General features: G+C 48.7%; 1 protein-coding gene across 1 annotated transcript in view; it reads right to left on the bottom strand.

Annotated features, from left to right (window-relative positions):
• Window positions 1-18,808, bottom strand: part of Bicral (BICRA like chromatin remodeling complex associated protein) — a 62,195-nt gene that overhangs the window by 16,273 nt on the left and 27,114 nt on the right. The window contains 4 exon segments of the mRNA XM_051152856.1: window positions 11,859-13,532; window positions 16,642-16,710; window positions 16,801-16,849; window positions 17,292-17,337. Coding sequence (XP_051008813.1) covers window positions 11,859-13,532; window positions 16,642-16,710; window positions 16,801-16,849; window positions 17,292-17,332 — 1,833 coding nt within the window. The 5' untranslated portion in view covers window positions 17,333-17,337.

The following is an 18,808-nucleotide window of genomic DNA, read 5'->3' as shown; positions in this document are numbered from 1 at the left end:
GGACAGCCAGTGCTGTTATACAGAGAAACCCTGTCTTGGAAAACAAAAACAAACAAACAAACAAACCAAGCTCCATTTCTGAGTGTCCCTTGTGCCCGTGTCATCCTTATTCCTCCACCATGGCAGCCAAGCACGAGTCCTAGCTTCATTGCTTCAAATCCATATATTTCCCGCCACGTCCACAAGGCTGGCATTAGTCTCCACTATTTCACCTTTAGGTTAACACATTGGTTCTTGTTTGTTTTTTGAGGCAGGGTCTCACATGGCCCATGGTGGCTTCAAACTTGCTTTGTAGCTGAGGCTAACCTTGAACTCCTGATCTGGTCACTACCTGCCAACTCCCAAGTGCCTGGACCACATATAGTGTGCCCATGCCTGACCTATGACACTGGCCTTTTGTTTGTTGGTTTTTCAGACAGGTTGATATAGGACTCACTATGTAGACCAGGCTGGCTTCAAACTCTACAACATTCCGCCTGGCCCTGCTCCCCAGTGTGGGGATGAAAGGCATGTGCCTGGGACCACACGGCTCTTCCCAAGTTGTCTGAGACCCACAGGTGCCTCGCCATCGTGCGTCTTTCCCATCCACATCCTCCTCACATCAGGTGGACCTGCTTTCCTCTCCCCATGGCATGGGCCATCTTCTCTCCCAGGCTTTCCATTTGTGATTTCTCTTTTCTGGAACATTCTCCACTTAGACCCTTTGTCCTATTAACCCTTCCTTCCCTTTACAAGGTCAAAGATCAGCAGCAAGCAAGAAGGCTTAGCAGGTAAAGGCTCCCGTCCTAAGCCTGGCAATCTGAGTATTGTCCCTGGGACCTGTTTAAGGAAGAAGAGAAGCAACTCCGCATGCCTTCTGACATGTACACTCTCCAAAAACACACCAACAGTGAAAGGTCCCAGGTCCGTTAGCACTGTCTGCGTGTGCTGCCCAGTCCTGCCACATGTCCACTGTGAAACAGCGCATGTAAACACTGGCTTTTCTGTGTTCCCGTAAGAGGGTTTTGTGTTCCAGGGACTGACGTGTGGCAGTATTCAGTGCTGAGCGAATGATCAGAGAAAACACACAGCAGCACAGACTGGGGTCACATGCTTAGTGGTCAGTACAAATGAAAGGAAAAACAGACAAAGAGACCAGGGAAGCAACTAGGGGAGCCTCTCAACATCTAGGCATTTGAGTGGGAGCCGTAAGGAGAGAAGACTGAAGAAGCAGGATGGAGAAGGGTGGGTCGTGGACCCCACCAGGCTAGGTTCAAAAGCACCATGTGCCTGCCTGCTCAGAGGCCATAGGAGAGCAGAGACCCCACGTGCAGGACAGCGATGTGTGCTCCCAGAGGACCTGGCTCAGGTCACAGGGCAAATGCTTCAGGAGGGTTAGTGTGAGAGAGAGGCTGAAAGTACATCAGTCACCCTGACAGGAAACATGTATCTAATGAGGTGACATTAGGGCTGTAATGGGCTGTGGAAATGGGCTAGGCCTGTGCCCTACAGCCTGAGCTGCACCTTAGCGTCCCGTGGGGAGCTTTTGGAAAATGCAGTGCCTAGCTCCTTGCTCCAGGTTGTTTACATCAGCATTTATGGGGATAAGGTCCAGGCACCCACATTTTTTGAAGCTCCCCAAATGGCTATTGTGCAACTAAGCTCCTCATCTCCCAGATGAGAGAACTGAAGACAGGCTTAGATGGACCACAAGCCACTTACTGACGGCAGGGGCAAGGACGACTGGCTGGGCTTCCCCACCCAGCTCTTGCTTCCCCAGCAAGTTCCCTACAGCCTCCTGCAGAGTATGAATGTGGAAGGAGAGGGAGGGGCAAGTGCAGGCCCCCGGCAGCCTGTGTGAGCACCGCCTCCCGCCTCCCCTGGGGTGTGGACCACCACAGCAGTTCTGTGTGCAGCTCCAAGGAAAAACTTAAAAGTAATTTGTTCAAGTCCCAGCACTGTCTTGATTACTGTTAGTATTTCCATCACTCATGGGGAGATTGTTGGAGATAATTTTCAAAGAAGGATTTAAAGCTGGGTGCGGTGCTTCACTTTTTACCACTGAGGAAGCAGGGCAGACGGATCTCTGTGAGTTCCAGCCAAGCCAGAGCCATGGAGTGGCAGACTCGGCTTCAAAAAAGGTTTTTATAGGGCTTAATAACTTATTAAAAGTATAGGCTTTATACCAGGCCATGGTGGTGCAGGCCTTTAATCTCAGCGCTCAGGAAGCAGAGGCAAGTGGATCGCTATGAGTTCGAGGCCAGCCTGGTCTATAAAGTGAGTCCAGGACAGCCAAGGCTACACAGATAAACCCTGTCTCAGAAAAAAAAAAAAAAAGTACAGGAGAAGAAAGCAAGCCCATCTAGCTACATATCCACAAACACAGCAAGGGAGGGAGGGCAGGGGACCGGAGAGGATGCACGCTGGCTCATGGCTCTCAAGGAATTTTAAACCTACTCCATCTTTTGGAGCACTGAAGAGACTTGGGCCTAATACAGTCTTTGTTTGATGCCCTAAATTCTCATAAAAACCACCTGGTTTAATCACTGACTTTAAACTTTGATCCATTCACAAGCTAGTATAAAGTCTGGTATTACTTTTGGCTTTAAGGCTTCAGTTCACGGGGCTCCGTGAAGGGCTCTGAGGCAAGGCGTTCCCAACCAAGCCTACAAAATGACAAGTGCCCAGAGACTGCAGCTGTCAAAGGCAGGGGGCCCAGTCCCAGTGGCTCACACACTCAAACTCAGGACAAGGTGAGCATCGGCAGGAAGACAAGAACAGTAGGTACAAAGGAAGGCAATGCCATCAGGGACGCACACTAGACTGCTGGATTAGCTTCTGAAGAGCAAGGGGGGGACACGGTGGGGAGGTACAGATGGACAGGGGAGGGCAGCCAAGGGGGGGGGACAGAGTGGGGAGGTACAGATCGACAGGGGAGGGCAGCCAAGGGGGGGAGACAGAGTGGGGAGGTATAGATGGACAGGGGAGGGCAGCCAAGGGGGGGGGGGACAGAGTGGGGAGGTACAGATCGACAGGGGAGGGCAGCCAAGGGGGGGGGGAACAGAGTGGGGAGGTATAGATGGACAGGGGAGGGCAGCCAAGGGGACAGGGTGGGGAGGTACAGATGGACAGGGGAGGGCAGCCAAGGGGACAGGGTGGGGAGGTACAGATGGACAGGGGAGGGCATCCAAGGGGGGGACAGGGTGGGGAGGTACAGACGGACAGAGGCAGCCAAGGGGGGGACAGGGTGGGGAGGTACAGATGGACAGAGGAGGGCAGCCAGGGGGGACAGGGTGGGGAGGTACAGATGGACAGCGGAGGGCAGCCAAGGGGGGGACAGGGTGGGGAGGAACAGAAGGACAGAGGCAGTGAAGGGTGAGACAGGGTGGGGAGGTACAGAGTGGGAGGTACAGATGGACGAGGCAGCCACAAGATCATTTGGGCCACAGTCAACAGATGACTGAAGATTCAAGCTCGTCTCAATATTTTATCTACTTTGTTTAAGGACTTTCCCCCCCTAAGATTTATTTATTTATTTGATCTATTATGTATACATTACTCTGTCTGCATGTACACTTGCACACCATAAGAGGACATCAGATGTTTGCGAGCCACCATGTGGTTGCTAGGAATTGAACTCAGGACTTCTGGAAGAATAGTCAGTGCTTTTTTTTCTTCTTTTTTTAATAGGATTTATTTACTTATTTAGTCATTTACTTATTAAGTATAGTGGTTTGCCTGCATGTATGCCTGCCCGCCAGAAGAGGGCACCAAACCTCATTACAGATGGTTGTGAGCTACCATGTGGTTGCTGGGAATTGGATTCAGGACCTTAGGAAGAGCAGGCAGTGCTCGTAATGTCTGAGCTCTCTCTCTAGCCCCAAGACTTATTTTTTTTATATTTGTTAGGGGATGGGGCACACACGCCATAGCATGTATGTGGCAATCAGAGGACAACTGTGAGACTGGGTTCACTCTTTCCAGGGATTGAACTCAGGATTAGTAGCAAGCACCATACTTTCTCAGCCATGCTGGAGGCCCTTAAGACTTTTTTTTGCTTTTTGTTTTTTTTTTTTTGAGACAAGGTCTCTCTATGTTAGCCTTGGCTGTCCTGGACTGGCTTTGTAGACCAGGCTGGCCTTGAACTCACAGTGACCCACCTGCCTCTGCCTCCCGAGTCCTGGGACTAAAGACTTGCACCACCACGCCTGGCTAGCCCTTAAGACTTTTAAAAATTGTTGATTTTTATCATTTTTAATTAAGAGAGTGTGTGTATTTGTGTGGGTGTGTCTGTGTGTGTGTGCACGCGCACGCATGCATGCACATGAGTACAGGTGCCCACATATGCTAGAAAAGTCAGAGCCACCTGGAGCTGCAGTTGTAGTCAGCTGTGAGCCATCCCACATGGGTCCTGGGAACTGAACTCAGGCCTTTTGCAAGAGCAGCAAGTTTTTTTTTTTTTTTTTAAAGGCTTTTAAAGACAAGGTTTCTCTTGTGTAACAGCCCTGGCTGTCCTAGACTCGCTTTGTAGACCAGGCTGGCCTCGAACTCACAGTTATCTGCCTGCCTCTGCCTCTCAAGTGCTGGAATTAAAGGTGTGTGCCACCAAGCCCAGCTCACAGCAAGTGTTAATCATTGGGATTAAAGGTAAAAGTATTTTCTGATTGAACTCTGAATGAAAATCTATCATAAAGAGCATTAATGTCTTATTTATTTTTACTTTCTGTGCACTGGTGTTTTGCCTGCATGTATATCTGTGTAAGGGTGTCAGATATTAAAGTTACAGACAGTTGTGAGCTGCCATGTGGGTGCTGGGAATTGAACCAGAGTCCTCTGGAAGAGCAGTCAGTGCTCTTAACCACTGAGCCATCTCTCCAGCCCCAAATTAATGTCTTGACTCAAAGAAATCCGACATTGACAGCATTGAATCTCTCGGGCGTGACAGCGACAGCATGGGATGGCACGAAGGCTGTGTTTTCAAGAGATGCTGAAGACATTACAGGCAGACCGTCACAAGGTAAAGGACTTTGAAAAGGTTCAGATGAAAATGTGTGTTTGTGCACACCATACAGATACACGTGGACACTTAGTACAACTAGACACACAATGCCAGAGAGGCCACGGGCGGCACCAGGTGAATGGTTTACTGTAGCCTCTCAGCTTCCCAGCTCTAGAGTCTCCGCATTATAGAGAGTGGGCAGGAGCCTCAGCCCAGGCTGCATGGGACCCCCATAAGCAAGCAGTGGCTGGGGAGCAGGCGAAGGGACCCCCTGTTCTAGGTGCGTGCCCAGAGTCAGGCTAACCAACCACCTACACTGACTCCAACACCTAGAGGTTCAGTCCTCTCAAATGTTAACAGTTAAAGATGCACTATTACCACCGTTGCTGTGTGCTTGGTCGAGTGTGGAGGTGAGAGGACACCTTTGTGGAAAGGGCCCTCCCCCTCCTTCCACCTTTACATGGGTTTCAGGGATCAATTCAGATTGCCAGGCTTGTTCAGCAAGGGCTTAACTGCTGAGCTCTCACACTGGCTAGATTATGGGGCTGGAAGAGATGGCTCAGCAGTTAAAGGCCAGAGCTCGGTCCCCAGCAACCACCCTGGTTAGCTCATAGCTGCCTTTACCTCCAGCTCCAGGGCACTGACACCTTTGGCTTTCTTGGGCACCTGTACTCACATGTACACACCAATACACAGACACATAGATGAACAAAATTAAGAAGAGCAAAAATAAATCTTAAAAAAAAAAAAAACTTCCTAAAGTTAAATGTTTGCAAACAAAAATGCTACATGCTCCTGATAATGACACTTTTTTTTTGTTCATTACAACAGTCCACAATTTCTATAGGGAATTTACACAGCAATTATAAGGTAGGAGTCACTCTTGGTGCACAGGTACAAACGCAGGGGACCTACTTTCACCCTTGCAAAGCCTGCTGCCTCCAATGCTAAGTCCCTTATTCCTTCATTCCAGGTGGAGTCCCTAAAAACTGACAACAGAAATAGCCTAGAGATTATACCAATGACCTACTCCCCCAATTTGCATTAAAAGCCACACAGACACACACACAAAACTATTTTGAAGCTGCCAGGAGAGGCTTCTTGTTAGCTTTGAATACAAGAAGCTGGGATTCAGCAATAGGCTCCTCCCACCAGGTAAGGGGAGGAGATCTGTTATAACAAGGCTGGGAGCTCGCCTCTGTTTGGGTACTACTACTTTGCTTTTGAGTCAAATACACTACTTTGCATTTGAGTCATGGTCTCCCACTCTTAGCCTAGGCTGCCTTGAACTGGTGGGGGGATTACACTCAGCTGAGAGGCCTCTCCCCGCCCCCCCCTTTTTTTTTGTTATTTTGAGACAGGGTTTCTCTGTGTAGCCTTGGCTGGCCTCGCTTTGTAGACCAGATTGGCTTCGACTCACAGTGAGTCCAGGACAGGCAAGGCTACACAGAGAAACTCTGTTTCGAAAAACAAACAAACAAAAAAACCAAAAATAATTAAAAAAAAAAAAAAAAGAAAAAAGAAAAGAAAAAGAGAAAGAAGAAATCTGGGCAGTGGTGGCACACGCGTTTAACTCCAGCACTTAGGAGACAGAATCAAGCAGCTCTCTGAATTTAAGTCCAGCTTGGTCTACAGAGTTGGCTCCAGAATAGGACTACACACAGAGAAAGCCTGTCTAAAAAAACATTCCAGTCAGGGATGGTGACTCAGGCCTACAACCCAGCACTTGAGAGGCAGGCTAGGAGGAAGAGCAGGAATTTAGGGCTGTCTTGGCTGCACTACAAGTTTGAAGTAATGTCTCAAAGAAAACAAACAAACAAACAAACAAAAAGTGTTGATCCCAGAGAAGGGGCAGAGAAATTAAATAATAAATGCAGAATTTAGTGTTTTGTCAGAAGTTGAAGAGCACTCTAGTCACAAGAGGCACATGGTGGAGGGGCCAGCAGACCGTGCGGAGGGCGCGCTGGCCAGGTCTGGGTGGGATGAAAGCAACATTGGCCATAGTCTGTGCCCACTGTGTAAAACAACACCAGAGAAGGAAAACTACCCAGAATACAGCATCATAGTCAGTGTGGAGCAGCTGCAGAGCAGCCCTCACACAGACACACAGATGACACACACACACACACAGTAGTGACAGTCAGGAGCGGCCACTGGAAGCGTAGACTAGTGTAGACAGTCTGAAAGGACTCTGCTCTGTATCTACAGAGTCTCAAGTATTTCCCTTTTGTGAAAAACAGGGTCTTGGGGGCTGGAGAGATGGCTCAGAGGTTGAGAGCATTGACTGCTCTTCCAAAGGTCCTGAGTTCAACTTTCATTACCCACATGGTGGCTCACAACCATCTATAATATAACCTGATACCCTCTTCCGGTCTGCAGGTGTACATGTATAAATAATAAAAACAAAATAAATCTTTAAAAATAAAAGAAAGAAAACCAGGGTCTTGGAGAGCCCAGGATAACCTCACGTTCACTAAGTAGCAAAGACCAGTTTTGAACTCCTGACTGATCCTCCTGCCTCCACTTCCCAAGTGCTGGATCACAGGTGTGCCTCCTGACACCCAGCAGAAGGCGACACAGTGCGAGGACCTGGCAGGTAGCCAAAGTTAAAAGTACCAGGGACAGAAGCAATCACAGTCTCAAGGCCTGGAAAGGTCCAGCCTGAGTTTACTCACAGGAGCCCAAGGCCAGGGACAGGGTGAAAAATAATTGTTTCATACTTTCTAAACCTTAAGGATAGAATGGTGGGGGAGGGGACAGGCACAGAGGTGTAGGCTCAATTTTCTTAACAATTATACTTTATTATGAACTCACTAACAGAGCGTACCTCACTTACAACCCGACTAACCCAAACAGGAAAAGGAGATTAAAGAAAACAACAATGAAACGTTAAGGATATCAGTTCTGAGGAACAATTCTCCTGACGAGTCAGCAGGCCCTCAGCAAAGCAGCAATTCACCTACGGTGGCTGCTGGAACCTGGAACAGCAGCTGAAGGCCGTCCTTGGAGCAGTTCTCTCTAGGAGCGTTTCTCCTGTCTTAAGGAACAGCCAAAACAATCCCAAGTCCTCTCTCTCTCTTGCCTCTTGTTTTGGGTTCATATATTTATGTCCTCTCAAGAGTCTCTCCTAGGATGCTTTCAGCTGGCAACATCCAAGCTCCCCCACGAAGTGATTCGACTTCTAAGGGGGTAAACATCCTGCTCTCTCACTAGTCTGTTCCCAGTCCCACACTTGGGAACAACACAAAAACATGTTTGTCTCTCCTACTGGTGGCCTACACACGGAGGAGGCAGAGACACTGGCGGGGTGCTCAAGCTCAAGGCCAGTCTGAAATTTCAGGCCAGCCTAGGCTGCTGTGTGAGATCCTGTCTTAAAACACAAAACAGGGAGTCAGCAAGAAAGCTCAGCTGAAGAACAGAGAGATGATGGCTCTGTCTGGCTTTTACTGCTCTTGTAGAAGACCAGGGTTTGGCTCCCAGCACCCACATGGTGGCTCATGTCCCTGTGTAGCTCCAATCCCAGGTGATCCGATATCCTCTTCTAGCCTACATGGTCACTGTGCACGCACACAGTGCACAGACAGAACACCATAGACAAAACACAGAAAATCGCAAGATGACTTGGCAGGTAAAGGGTTTGCTACCACACAGGAAGATGACCTGAACTGATCCCTAGAACTCACATGGTGGAAGGAGAGAAAACACACACATAGACACACAAGACACACGCATATACAGACACAGACATAGACACACAGACGCACGCACACACATAAATGTATGTAATAAAAACAAGAGTTGGCATGATGGCTAAGCCAGTTAAGGCACTTGAGTCTGATTCCTGGGGCCCAGGTGCTATAAGGAGACTCCCATCGGTTCACCTTTGACCTCGGCAGGTGCTCCTGGCAATGTGTACAACCCCCATAAATAAATGTAACGAGAAACAAAAAGAAACAAGCACAGAAACAACAACAGCAAAGATGCACGATTCTGCTGTGGGTTTTAAAGCATGGCGGTGAGGTGTGAAATGACCACGTTGTCTTTACCATCAGGGGTGTTGCTCAAAGTGGGGCTGATGGTGCGCAAACCCTGCATGATCAAGCTCCTTCCCTGATCTTGGGGGGCCTGGTTTTTTCTTTCTTTTGTTTGCTTGGTTGGTTGGTTTTTTGAGCCAGGGTTTCTCTGTGTATCCTTGGCTGTCCTGGACTCACTTGGTAGACCAGGCTGGCCTCGAACTCAGCGATCTGCCTGCCTCTGCCTCCCAAGTGCTGGGATTAAAAACGTGTGCCACCACTCACATTTTTTTTTTTTTAATGTGAATGGGGGTTTTGCCTGTGCGTATGTTGTGCACCATGTATGTACCTGGTGCCCACAAAGGCCAGAAGAGGGTGTTAGATCCCCTGGGACTGACGTTACAGAGAGTTTGGGAGCTGCCATGTAGGTGCTGGGAACTGAACTCCAGGCCTTTGCAAAAGCAGCCAGTGTCCTTAACCACTGGGCCACCTTTCCACCCCTTATTTTTTATTATTTTAAACTCTGTGTTACGTGTGTGCCTGTGTGTGGATTTGTACACCTGAGTACAGGTGTACTCACAGGCCAGGGCTGTTGGGTCTTCTGGAGCTGGAGTTACCAGTGCTTGTAAGCCACCAGTATGAGCGCTGGGCACAGACCGTGGGGCCTCCACAAGAGAAGCAAATGCTCTCAACTAACTGCTGGGCCAGCTCTCTAGCCCCAGCCATAAAACCCGTTTCCTACGAATCTTAATGTAATTGCCAAGTCAAAGGTGTACAGTTTCTAACAGACCGGAATCTGTGCATGTACAGATGGATGAGGAGACACCCTGTGATATAAGAGCCTAGCTTCTTCCCCAGCCTCCTGTGTGCAGAGATGGAGGAGGCAGGTATGCGATGGAAGCAGGTTATAGAGTAAGCTCTCTCAGGCAGGAGAAGAACTAGCTGCCATTGGCCCTTAAGCCTCCTGTCGCTGTGCTGTGTTATGTGTTGGACTCAGGGCCTCGAGCACACCAGGCCAGATGCTGGTTCATGGAGTCCTGTCTGTCCCCTATGAAGCATGTTCAGAATGAGGAGGAGAACGGAAATGTCTGTGGATGAGTGACAGACAAGAAACTCAGGGCCACCAGCTTCTCAGCAACAATCTATGTGGTTTTACCAATGGGGCAGGCCCAGGGACCAGTTCCTCCGTCTCCCGGCATGCCTCCCTCTGCGCTGAGCCAGTGACCCCTGTGCAGTGGCATGGGTCCCTGAGCCTTGCAGGTGGCTCACAGCCACACTTCATCCACCTAAAAGGCTCAGACAGTAATGGCTTGGTTGCCAGCTGATGAAGGCTAGCCTGCCCAATGGATTAATCCTTTGATGGATTTGGTTTTTTTTTTTTTTTAGTTTTTTGAGACAGGGCTTTTCTGTGTTATACTGGCTGTCCTGGACTCACTTTGTAGATCAGGCTGGCCTCGAACTCACAGTGACCCTCCTGCCTCTGTCTCCCGAGTGCTGGGATTACAGGCATGGGCCACCACGCCAGGCTTTTTGTGATGGATTTGTAATCTGATGGTGTCACTAGGAGGCAAGGCCTGGTTAAAGTCAGTCTCGGGACAGTGGCCTGGAAAGGTGCAGCTTGACTCCCAGGAACTCCATGGTATGGCGATATTATTATCCCATTTCGCTGGTGAAACCTTAAGTCTGCAGGGATGAATTTACTGACTGCATGTCTTTCACCTCATAAAACGTAGATTCAAATTTAAGAACTAAAAAAACTGCATTTCTTTGTATGCATTTGTGTGTGTGAGCGCATGCATGTGTAAGCATATGTACATACTTGTAGTAGTTAGGCTTTTGTCAGCTCAACACAAGCTGGAGTCACCTGGGAAGAGAAACTGTTCAGGACTTGCCTCCATCAGATTGGCCTGAGGCAAGTCTGTGGGGCATTTTTTTTTTTTTTTTTTGATTGATGACTGATGTGGGAAGGGCCCAGGCAACTGTGGGTGGTGCCATCCCTGGGCAGGTGGTTCTAGAAGAAACAAGCTGAGAAGCTGGGCCTACTGCCTATGCCTTCAACCCAAGCATTTGGGAGGCAGAAACAGGTGAGTTCTAGGCCAGCCTGGTCTACAGAGTAAGTTCCAGGACAGCTAGGGCTACACTGAGATACCCTGTCTTGTCTCCCCCTCCCTCCCCCCGACCCCTCAAAAAAAAAAAAAAACAAAAAAAAAACACCAAAAAGAAAAAGAAAAAAACACAAAAAACAAAAAACCCAGCTGAGCAAGCCATGGTGAGCACAGCAGGCAGCAGCACTCCTCCACACCCAATGCATTGATTCTGTCTCCAGGTTTTCACTTTGGATTCCCACCCTGGTGTCCCTCAATGATGGACTGTACACACGGAAATGTATGCCAAAGAAACCCGTTCGTCCTCAAGCTGCCCTTGGTCTTGGGGTACCATGTCTGTCACAGACAGTAAGCTGAGACAGTATTCCTGCCACAGCGTGTGCCATGTCAGTCACAGACAGTAAGCTGAGACAGTACTCCTGCCACAGCGTGTGTGTCGGTGTCAGAGGGCAACTTTGGGAGGCAGTTGTCTCCTTCTACCGTGTGGGCCCTGGGGTCAAACTCAGGGGGTCAGGTTTGGCTGCAGATGGCCCTGCCTGCTGAAGCATCTCACTGGCCCTGAATGCAGTGCGAACCCAGAGCTGCCACGGGACAACGCCCCACTCATGGGCTCAGAGGCTTTCGTGGAGAGGAAGGGAGAATGATGAACCATAGACTGACAAACTGTAGCTAATAAGTAAATTTCACCTCAGGTGAAAAGTACATTTGAGTAAAGACAACAAAAATTCTGTTTCCCCACCGCACCATCCACCTGGCACTGACCTGACAGAAGAACTGCTGCTGAGTGCCGGGTGCGCTGCTGAAAGTGCTGGTAGGTTTGGAAGAAGAGACTGGAAGACGATGGGACAGACTGACGGGGACTGGAGTCCTGTTTGGTTGTGTCAGCTGGTCTCCCGTAAAGTTTGATCCCGATGCCCCAGACTGCACTGTAGACCCAACACTAGGATGGGCAGTGCTGGCTGAGCTGACGGCAGGGAACCGAGCAGGTCCTGACATGCTGGTCACTGAGGGCATGGTGCTGAAGCCTGGCCTTCCTTGGGAAACACTGCTCTGCCCGGGTGACAGGTGTAACACCGTTGGCGAGGCCTGCTGCAGCGGCATCTGTCCTCCGACGATCTGAGGAGAGGCATGGTTGACTATCACTGGACTTCCGGAGGTGGAGAAAGTCTGCCCAGACACCAACTGGACGGCGGCATTCTGGTTGTTGAGCATCTGTCCGGAATACGGTGGGTTGGTCCTGAGCATGTTAGAAGAATTCCTGTTTAACATGACATGCTCTGAGGCCACTTGGCCAGAGATGAGCTGAGAGGGCTGAGTCTGAAGAAGTTGCCCATTTATGGTCTGGACGTGGTGTACCGAGTTGGAGCTGACGGCAAGGCTTGTAGGTATAAGGAACTGACTTTGGGGGGTGTGAGGCTGGCCCATGGGGGAATGAATGACAATACTGCCCCCTGCGCTGCTCACTGCCTGTGAGGGGACAGGCTTCCGTGTGTTCTGTTGGTTGACGATGTTCACAGACATGTGTGGAGCAACCACGGAGCCCTGGGGCGAGCTTGCAGAGGCGAAGGAGACCCCCTGCTGTGCACGGTGCTGCTGGATTCCCAGGTTGTTCACACTGTATGGACTCTGCTGACCCATCTGGACCGGCTTGGGCTGGATATTAATTGGGACTTTATTTGAATTTGGTGCAAGACCCCTTTGAATAATGATGTTATGCACAGGTAAAGGTGCCTGAAAATTTGTGCTGTTAAAAGGAACAGTGAGAGGCTGCGCTGCGGGACTGGACGTGGAGCTCCCAAACAAAGAGTTGCCATTAGGAGTCTGTCTGTGGACAAGAAGGCCTCCGCTCACATTGGATGGAGCTTGCTGCCCACTGCCTTTCAATATGATTTGAGAGCCATCTAGGTTATTAATAGTCATCATGGAAGGCTGATTACCAAATGACCCGATTAACTGTATCTGACCAGAGCCACTAATCTGGCTGCTATTAGGCAAATGCTGGCTGGGAACACTGATCCCCACGTGTTGCATAAAGCCATGTTGCACACCCACTGTATTGCTTGCAAACGATGCTCCAACAGGCACGTGGGTCACCCCGATAGGCTGCAGTGTCTGACCTGAGTAATTAGAAACATTAGAAGCCTGAGAAAAGGATGCTGATGAAGAAGGATGAAGCTGGGCCTGTGCGAACTGCTGGCTGGAGCCTACGCTGGCATCCAGGTACGCCTCTTCTGCCAGCGTCTGCTCAGTGATGTTAGCCTCCTGCAGGGATTTCTGAAGAATGTCAAACGGTTGGTCCTCGCTGAGATCAGGGAGAGGGGAGGACTCAAGTTCATCTTCTAGAAACTGAAGGCTACTGGACAGCGGAAGTCCATCACTGGGCCCTTCTCCAAGCTGACTACTTACGCCTTTGAGGGTCGATTTAGGGTCGGCATTCTAAAAAGCAGAATAGGAGTGTTACAAGGCATACTGAACTTTCAGAAGAGACACTTGAAAATGCCACTCGTAGCCAGCCGGTGGTGGCACACGTCTGTAATCCCCAGCACAAGGGAGGCAGAGGCAGGCGGGTCTCTGAGTTCAAGGGCAGCCTGGGCTACACAGAGAAAACCTGACTCAAAACAAAACGAAACAAAAATAAATAAGGAACTCAGAAGGCAGAGGCAGGCAGATGTCTGTGAGTTCAAAGCCAGCCTGGTCTACATAGCCAGTTCCAAGACAGCCAAGGGTATGTAGAAAGACCCTGTCTGAGAAAATAAAAACAAACACACAACAACAAAACAAACCCCCAAAGAACAACAAAACCTAAACAGGTCTAGGGAGATGGCTCAGAGGTTAAGAACATTGTCTGCTCTTCCAAAGGTCATGAGTTCAAATCCCAGCAATCACTTGATGGCTCACAATCATCTATAAGGAGATCTGGTGCCCTCTTCTGGTATGTAGGCATTATAAGCAGGCAGAGCACTATTTATATAAATAAGAAAATCTTAAAAAAAAAAAAAAAAAAAAAAGAGTTAATTAAACAAACAAACAAACAAACAAGTCAGGTATGGTAGTGCATGCCTTTAATCCCACCAAGAGGCAGAGACAGGCAGATCGCTGTGAGTTCGAGGCCAGCCTGGTCTACAAAGTGACTCCAGGACAGCAAAGGCTACACCAAGAGACCCTGTCTCAAAAGACCAACCCAACCAAACAAACAAACAAACACCCCAAACATTCTGATCTGAAAAATTTTAACAAGTCTGAGTCTTCAGCTCATGAGATGCTGGGCCTCAATGATTAGACAGAAAAGCCACCTCACAGTAGATCTTAAAGCAGCATTTAAAAAGTGCCTGATGGCGCACGCCTTTAATCCCAGCACTCGGGAGGCAGGGGCAGGAGGATCGCTGTGAGTCTGAGGCCAGCCTGGTCTACAAAGTGAGTCCAGGACAGCCAGGGCTACACAGAGAGACCCTGTCTTGAAAAACAAAACCCCCCAAACCCAAAACCCAAACAGAAAGGAAGGAAGGAAGGAAGCGGGGTGGGATGGGGGAGAGAGAGAGAGAGAGAGAGAGAGGGAGAAAGAGAGAGAGAGAGAGAGAGAGAGAGAGAACACGAAGGGCTGGAGATACAGTTTGGTTGGTAGAGTACATGCCTAGCATCTAGCATACTAGGACAGAGCTCATCTCCACAAGGGAAGTAAAAAGGCCACCGAGTTACAAGCCTTCCAGGACCTCAGCACAGAGGCTTTGAAGCCACCAAAACAGGTCAAAGTGTCTTGTGTGATCTGATCAGATAACACACTGAACTACCTTAAAGGCTTGAGCACACGCGGACTCTGCATGCCACTGAGTTCCCTAGGTGAGGGACAGAGAATGTGGTGGTGGTGATGGCAAGACCATGTCTGCTGACTACACCAAGTGGTTTCCCATTGAGACAACTGAACCTTGCGATTTATGGATAAACCTAAGAGCAACATAACTTGTGAATGGCACTGAGGGACAAAGACTTGAGCAGTCCTCTAGCAACAGACCAGAACACAAGGGAGAAGACTGAGCAACTGTAAATGTAAACAGCAATTCTTCAGCTGGGCGAGGTGGCGCACAGCTTTAATCCCAGCACTCGGGAGCAGAGGCAGGCAGATCACTGTGAGTTCGAGGCCAGCCTGGTCTACAAAATGAGTCCAGGACAGCCAAGGCTACACAGAGAAACCCGGCCAGGAAAAACCAAACCAAATCAAACCCAAAAAACAAAATAAACAGCAATTTTTCTTTGTGTGTGTGCATGGTGTGTGTAGCGTAATGCACACGTGGGGGTGCGGGGGTGCATGGAGAGAGGAAGATGTCAGGAGTCTTGCTCTGTCACCTCTGCCTCGTTCCCCTGGGCCAGGGTTTCTCAGTGACACTGAGTTGGGCTGGCAGCTGGGAAGCCCCAGCAGCCTCCTATCTCAGACTGCGGGCTGTAGGCCCTTTCTTGTCAGGCTCAGCTTTCTATGCGGGTCCCGAGGATTTGAACTCAGGCCTTCTGGCCCAGAACGCGTTCTCACTACGGAGCCATTTCTCTAGCTCTCAAGCACAGGGGTCTCAGAGCGTCTCCAGGTAAGACCCTTCACTCCCCATCCTGTTCACGCTCTCCTATAGCTTATCAAGATGGGCTGTGGAGGCTGGGCCCCCTCAGAACCTGCTGTGCAGCTCTTGGCTGTTTCATAGCCTCTCTGGGCCTTTGCCTCCTTGTCTAGAGAACAGAGCTGATGGGCAATGCTGTGAAGATAAACGCCATCTGCACAAGCCCTCAGCCTCAAGCACACGGCACCTCAGCAAGTGTTAGTTATCATTGCCCTTTTCCTGTCTAAGATTAACATCATTTGTAAGTCATTGTAACTAAAAATAGTTTCCTGGGCTGGAGAGATGGCTCAGTGGTTAAGAGCCCTGTCTGCTCTTCCAAAGTTCCTGAGTTCAATTCCCAGCAACCAGATGGTGGCTCACAGCCATCTATACTGAGATCTGGTGCCCTCTTCTGGCGTGCAAGCTCACATACAGGCAAAACACTGTATAAATAATAAAGAAATAAATCTTAAAAAAAAAAAAGTTTCCTTCAAGCTGATGTAACAGGTTCTAAAACATTCTAATATGCCTTTCTCACATCACAACTCTGGCGTCATTTCAGAAGGGTGAAGGTTCAGAAAACTGGTAGTGCAGGGCCAGAGAGGAGGTTTAGCAGGACAAGACTTTTGCCACCGAGCCTGAAGGCTTGGGTTTGATTCCTGGGACCCACAGGGTAGAAGGAGTACTTGCTGGGTTTGCTGTCCTTTGGCCCTCTGCATGCACACACAGGCACACTCACAAACCCCTCCCCCACAGACATACATAAAATCAATAAATGCTAAAAACAGAAAGTTGGCAAGATAAATATCTTAAGGGCCTGACTTATAGGACTATAAGAAAACATAATTAATGAATTGTGGCTCTCCTGTGAACTTGACTCATACTGAGCTACAAAGGCAATTAAAGTCTCTGCTTGCAAGGTTTCTTCAAGGCAGGAAGACTTGATGTCTGTTTTCAACACTCACCGTGGAGTTGGCGAAAATTGAATTTGAATTGGCTGCAGAATATCCTGCACTCGTCAAGTCATCGCTGCTCTGCAAAGGGGTGAATTCAATATGGTGGTTACTGGCAGGGTGTGGAGAAACAAAAGCCACGTCTCTCTGAGATACCTGAGTGTCACTCACCGATTTACTACTAGGTCCGTGTAGAAAATAGTTCAATGCTTGTGGGTCTCTAGAAAAAAAAGAAGAGAGAGAAAAATAAATAAATACTATAACTTACATTTTAATACATTGTTGACATTTTTAGTTTGGCAAAAACAAAACAAATTACCCTGAGGAAAGTCTCCCTATTTTAAAGCATTTTCTTCATTTCTGCCTCCTGGAACCATGCCCGATTCAGTTCCGGGGACCAAACTCAGGACCTTGTTCTTGCTCAGTGAGCATGCTAAGACGAAGCAACACCCTGGCCTGGCACCTTGAGAGTTACTAAATTAATTGATTAACTGAAAGGGAGGATGGATTACTGAATTATGACCCATATGTAAAACGCTCTCTTTTGTCCCACGCTTTAGCCATGATTAATTACTGTTTTTTATTTTAAAAGCTCAGCAGCTGATTTTGTTCCTCATACCCCACACAAGCGGTCCACCCTGGGTTCCGAATGAGCATCTTACCCAATAAGATCAAGGAGACACGAGTCATCGTCATCATCCATGACAACTGCAAAGAAAGGGGAGACAGTGAGCTTGAGCAAACCTGACCCAGCCGTGGACGCAACTGCCATCCTATGAGCTTTTTTTGCATCCTTAATTGAGTTTGTCATCTGAAAACTGGTTGGTGAGCACAGTGTCATTTGCCAGGAGTCCTGGCTACTTAGTCCTTGAGTAGGGAAGGAAACTTAAGCCCAAAAGCTCAAGGTCAGTCTGGGTAACAGCAAGACCCCAGCTTGCAGCCAGCCAGCCAGCCAGCCAGCCAGCCAGCCAGCCAGTCAGGCAAAATGGTATAGATCCAGAAGTTGGAATGTAGAGATAGGAGAATCAAGAGGTGAAAGCCAGCCGGGCGGTGGTGGCGCACACCTTTAATCCCAGCACTTGGGAGGCAGAGGCAGGTGGATCTCCATGAGTTCAAAGCCAGCCTGGTCTACAAAGTGAGTCCAGGACAGCCAAGGCTACACAAAGAAACCCTGTCTTGGAAAAAAAACAAAACACAAAAAACAAAAAAACAACAACAAAAAAGAGGTGAAAGCCACCCTTGCCTACGTGACAAGTGTGAGGCCACTCTTCCCTACGTGAGACTCTATCTGAAAAACAAAGTCAAGTCCAGGCATGGTGGCGCACACCTTTAATCCCAGCACTTGGGAAGCAGAGGCAGATGGATTGCTGTGAGTTTGAGGTCAACCTGGTCTACAAAGCAAGTCCAGGACAGCCAAGATAGCACAGAGAAACCCTGTCTCAAAAAACCAAAAACCAAAAAAAAAAAAAAAACAAAAAACAAAAAAAACAAGCCCCCCAAAGTCACTAAAAATAAAGGTAAATATATGTTGTGTATATATATATATATATGTATGTGTGTATATACATATGTGTGTATATATATAATATAAAATTTACAGTTACTTGAACAAGTTTTTGACTTAAATTGATTTTACTATAAGTCAGTTTTTAACTTAAAGGTCAAAAGATTCTAGACAAATCTAGGGCAGCTGGCAGCAACCTCCCATATGCCATCAAATGTAGAATGAACAAGGCGAGTGAAAAAAAGTTGCTTCAGAAAAGCTCTCACAGACGCTGAAGTCTTTTAGTGTTGTGACTGTACACTCCTAAATGTGGAGAGCAATCTAGATTTCTCGACATATTTTGGTGGTCTCTAGGAAGGCAGAAAGCGGGCTCTCCCCACATCTGGAGACAGGACAAGGAGGCCCTGGGTGTGTCCTGGTGCAACGACAGTATCTACATTTAATGCTGAATAGTCTATAATTGGACCAAGAATGTTTAAAGCAGAAACTCCAGCACAAGTTCGCCCCACTCCAGCTCAGCGGTCCCTCTCCCTGCCCGCAGCAGCCACAAGCACGGCCAGCGCAGCTCTGGCCCAGATGGTAACAACTGAACAAATTCCAGGAGTGGTTCTCCCCGCGAGAGCCAGTCAACTTACACTAGTGATCCGACACCTGGCAACCCTGCTTCTCACCCAT

This window comes from Acomys russatus, chromosome 11 (assembly GCF_903995435.1).
Source record: "Acomys russatus chromosome 11, mAcoRus1.1, whole genome shotgun sequence".
NCBI classification, from domain to species: domain Eukaryota; kingdom Metazoa; phylum Chordata; class Mammalia; order Rodentia; family Muridae; genus Acomys; species Acomys russatus.
The sequence above is the reverse complement of the archived record's forward strand: the minus strand, read 5'-3'. Positions and strand labels throughout refer to the sequence as shown.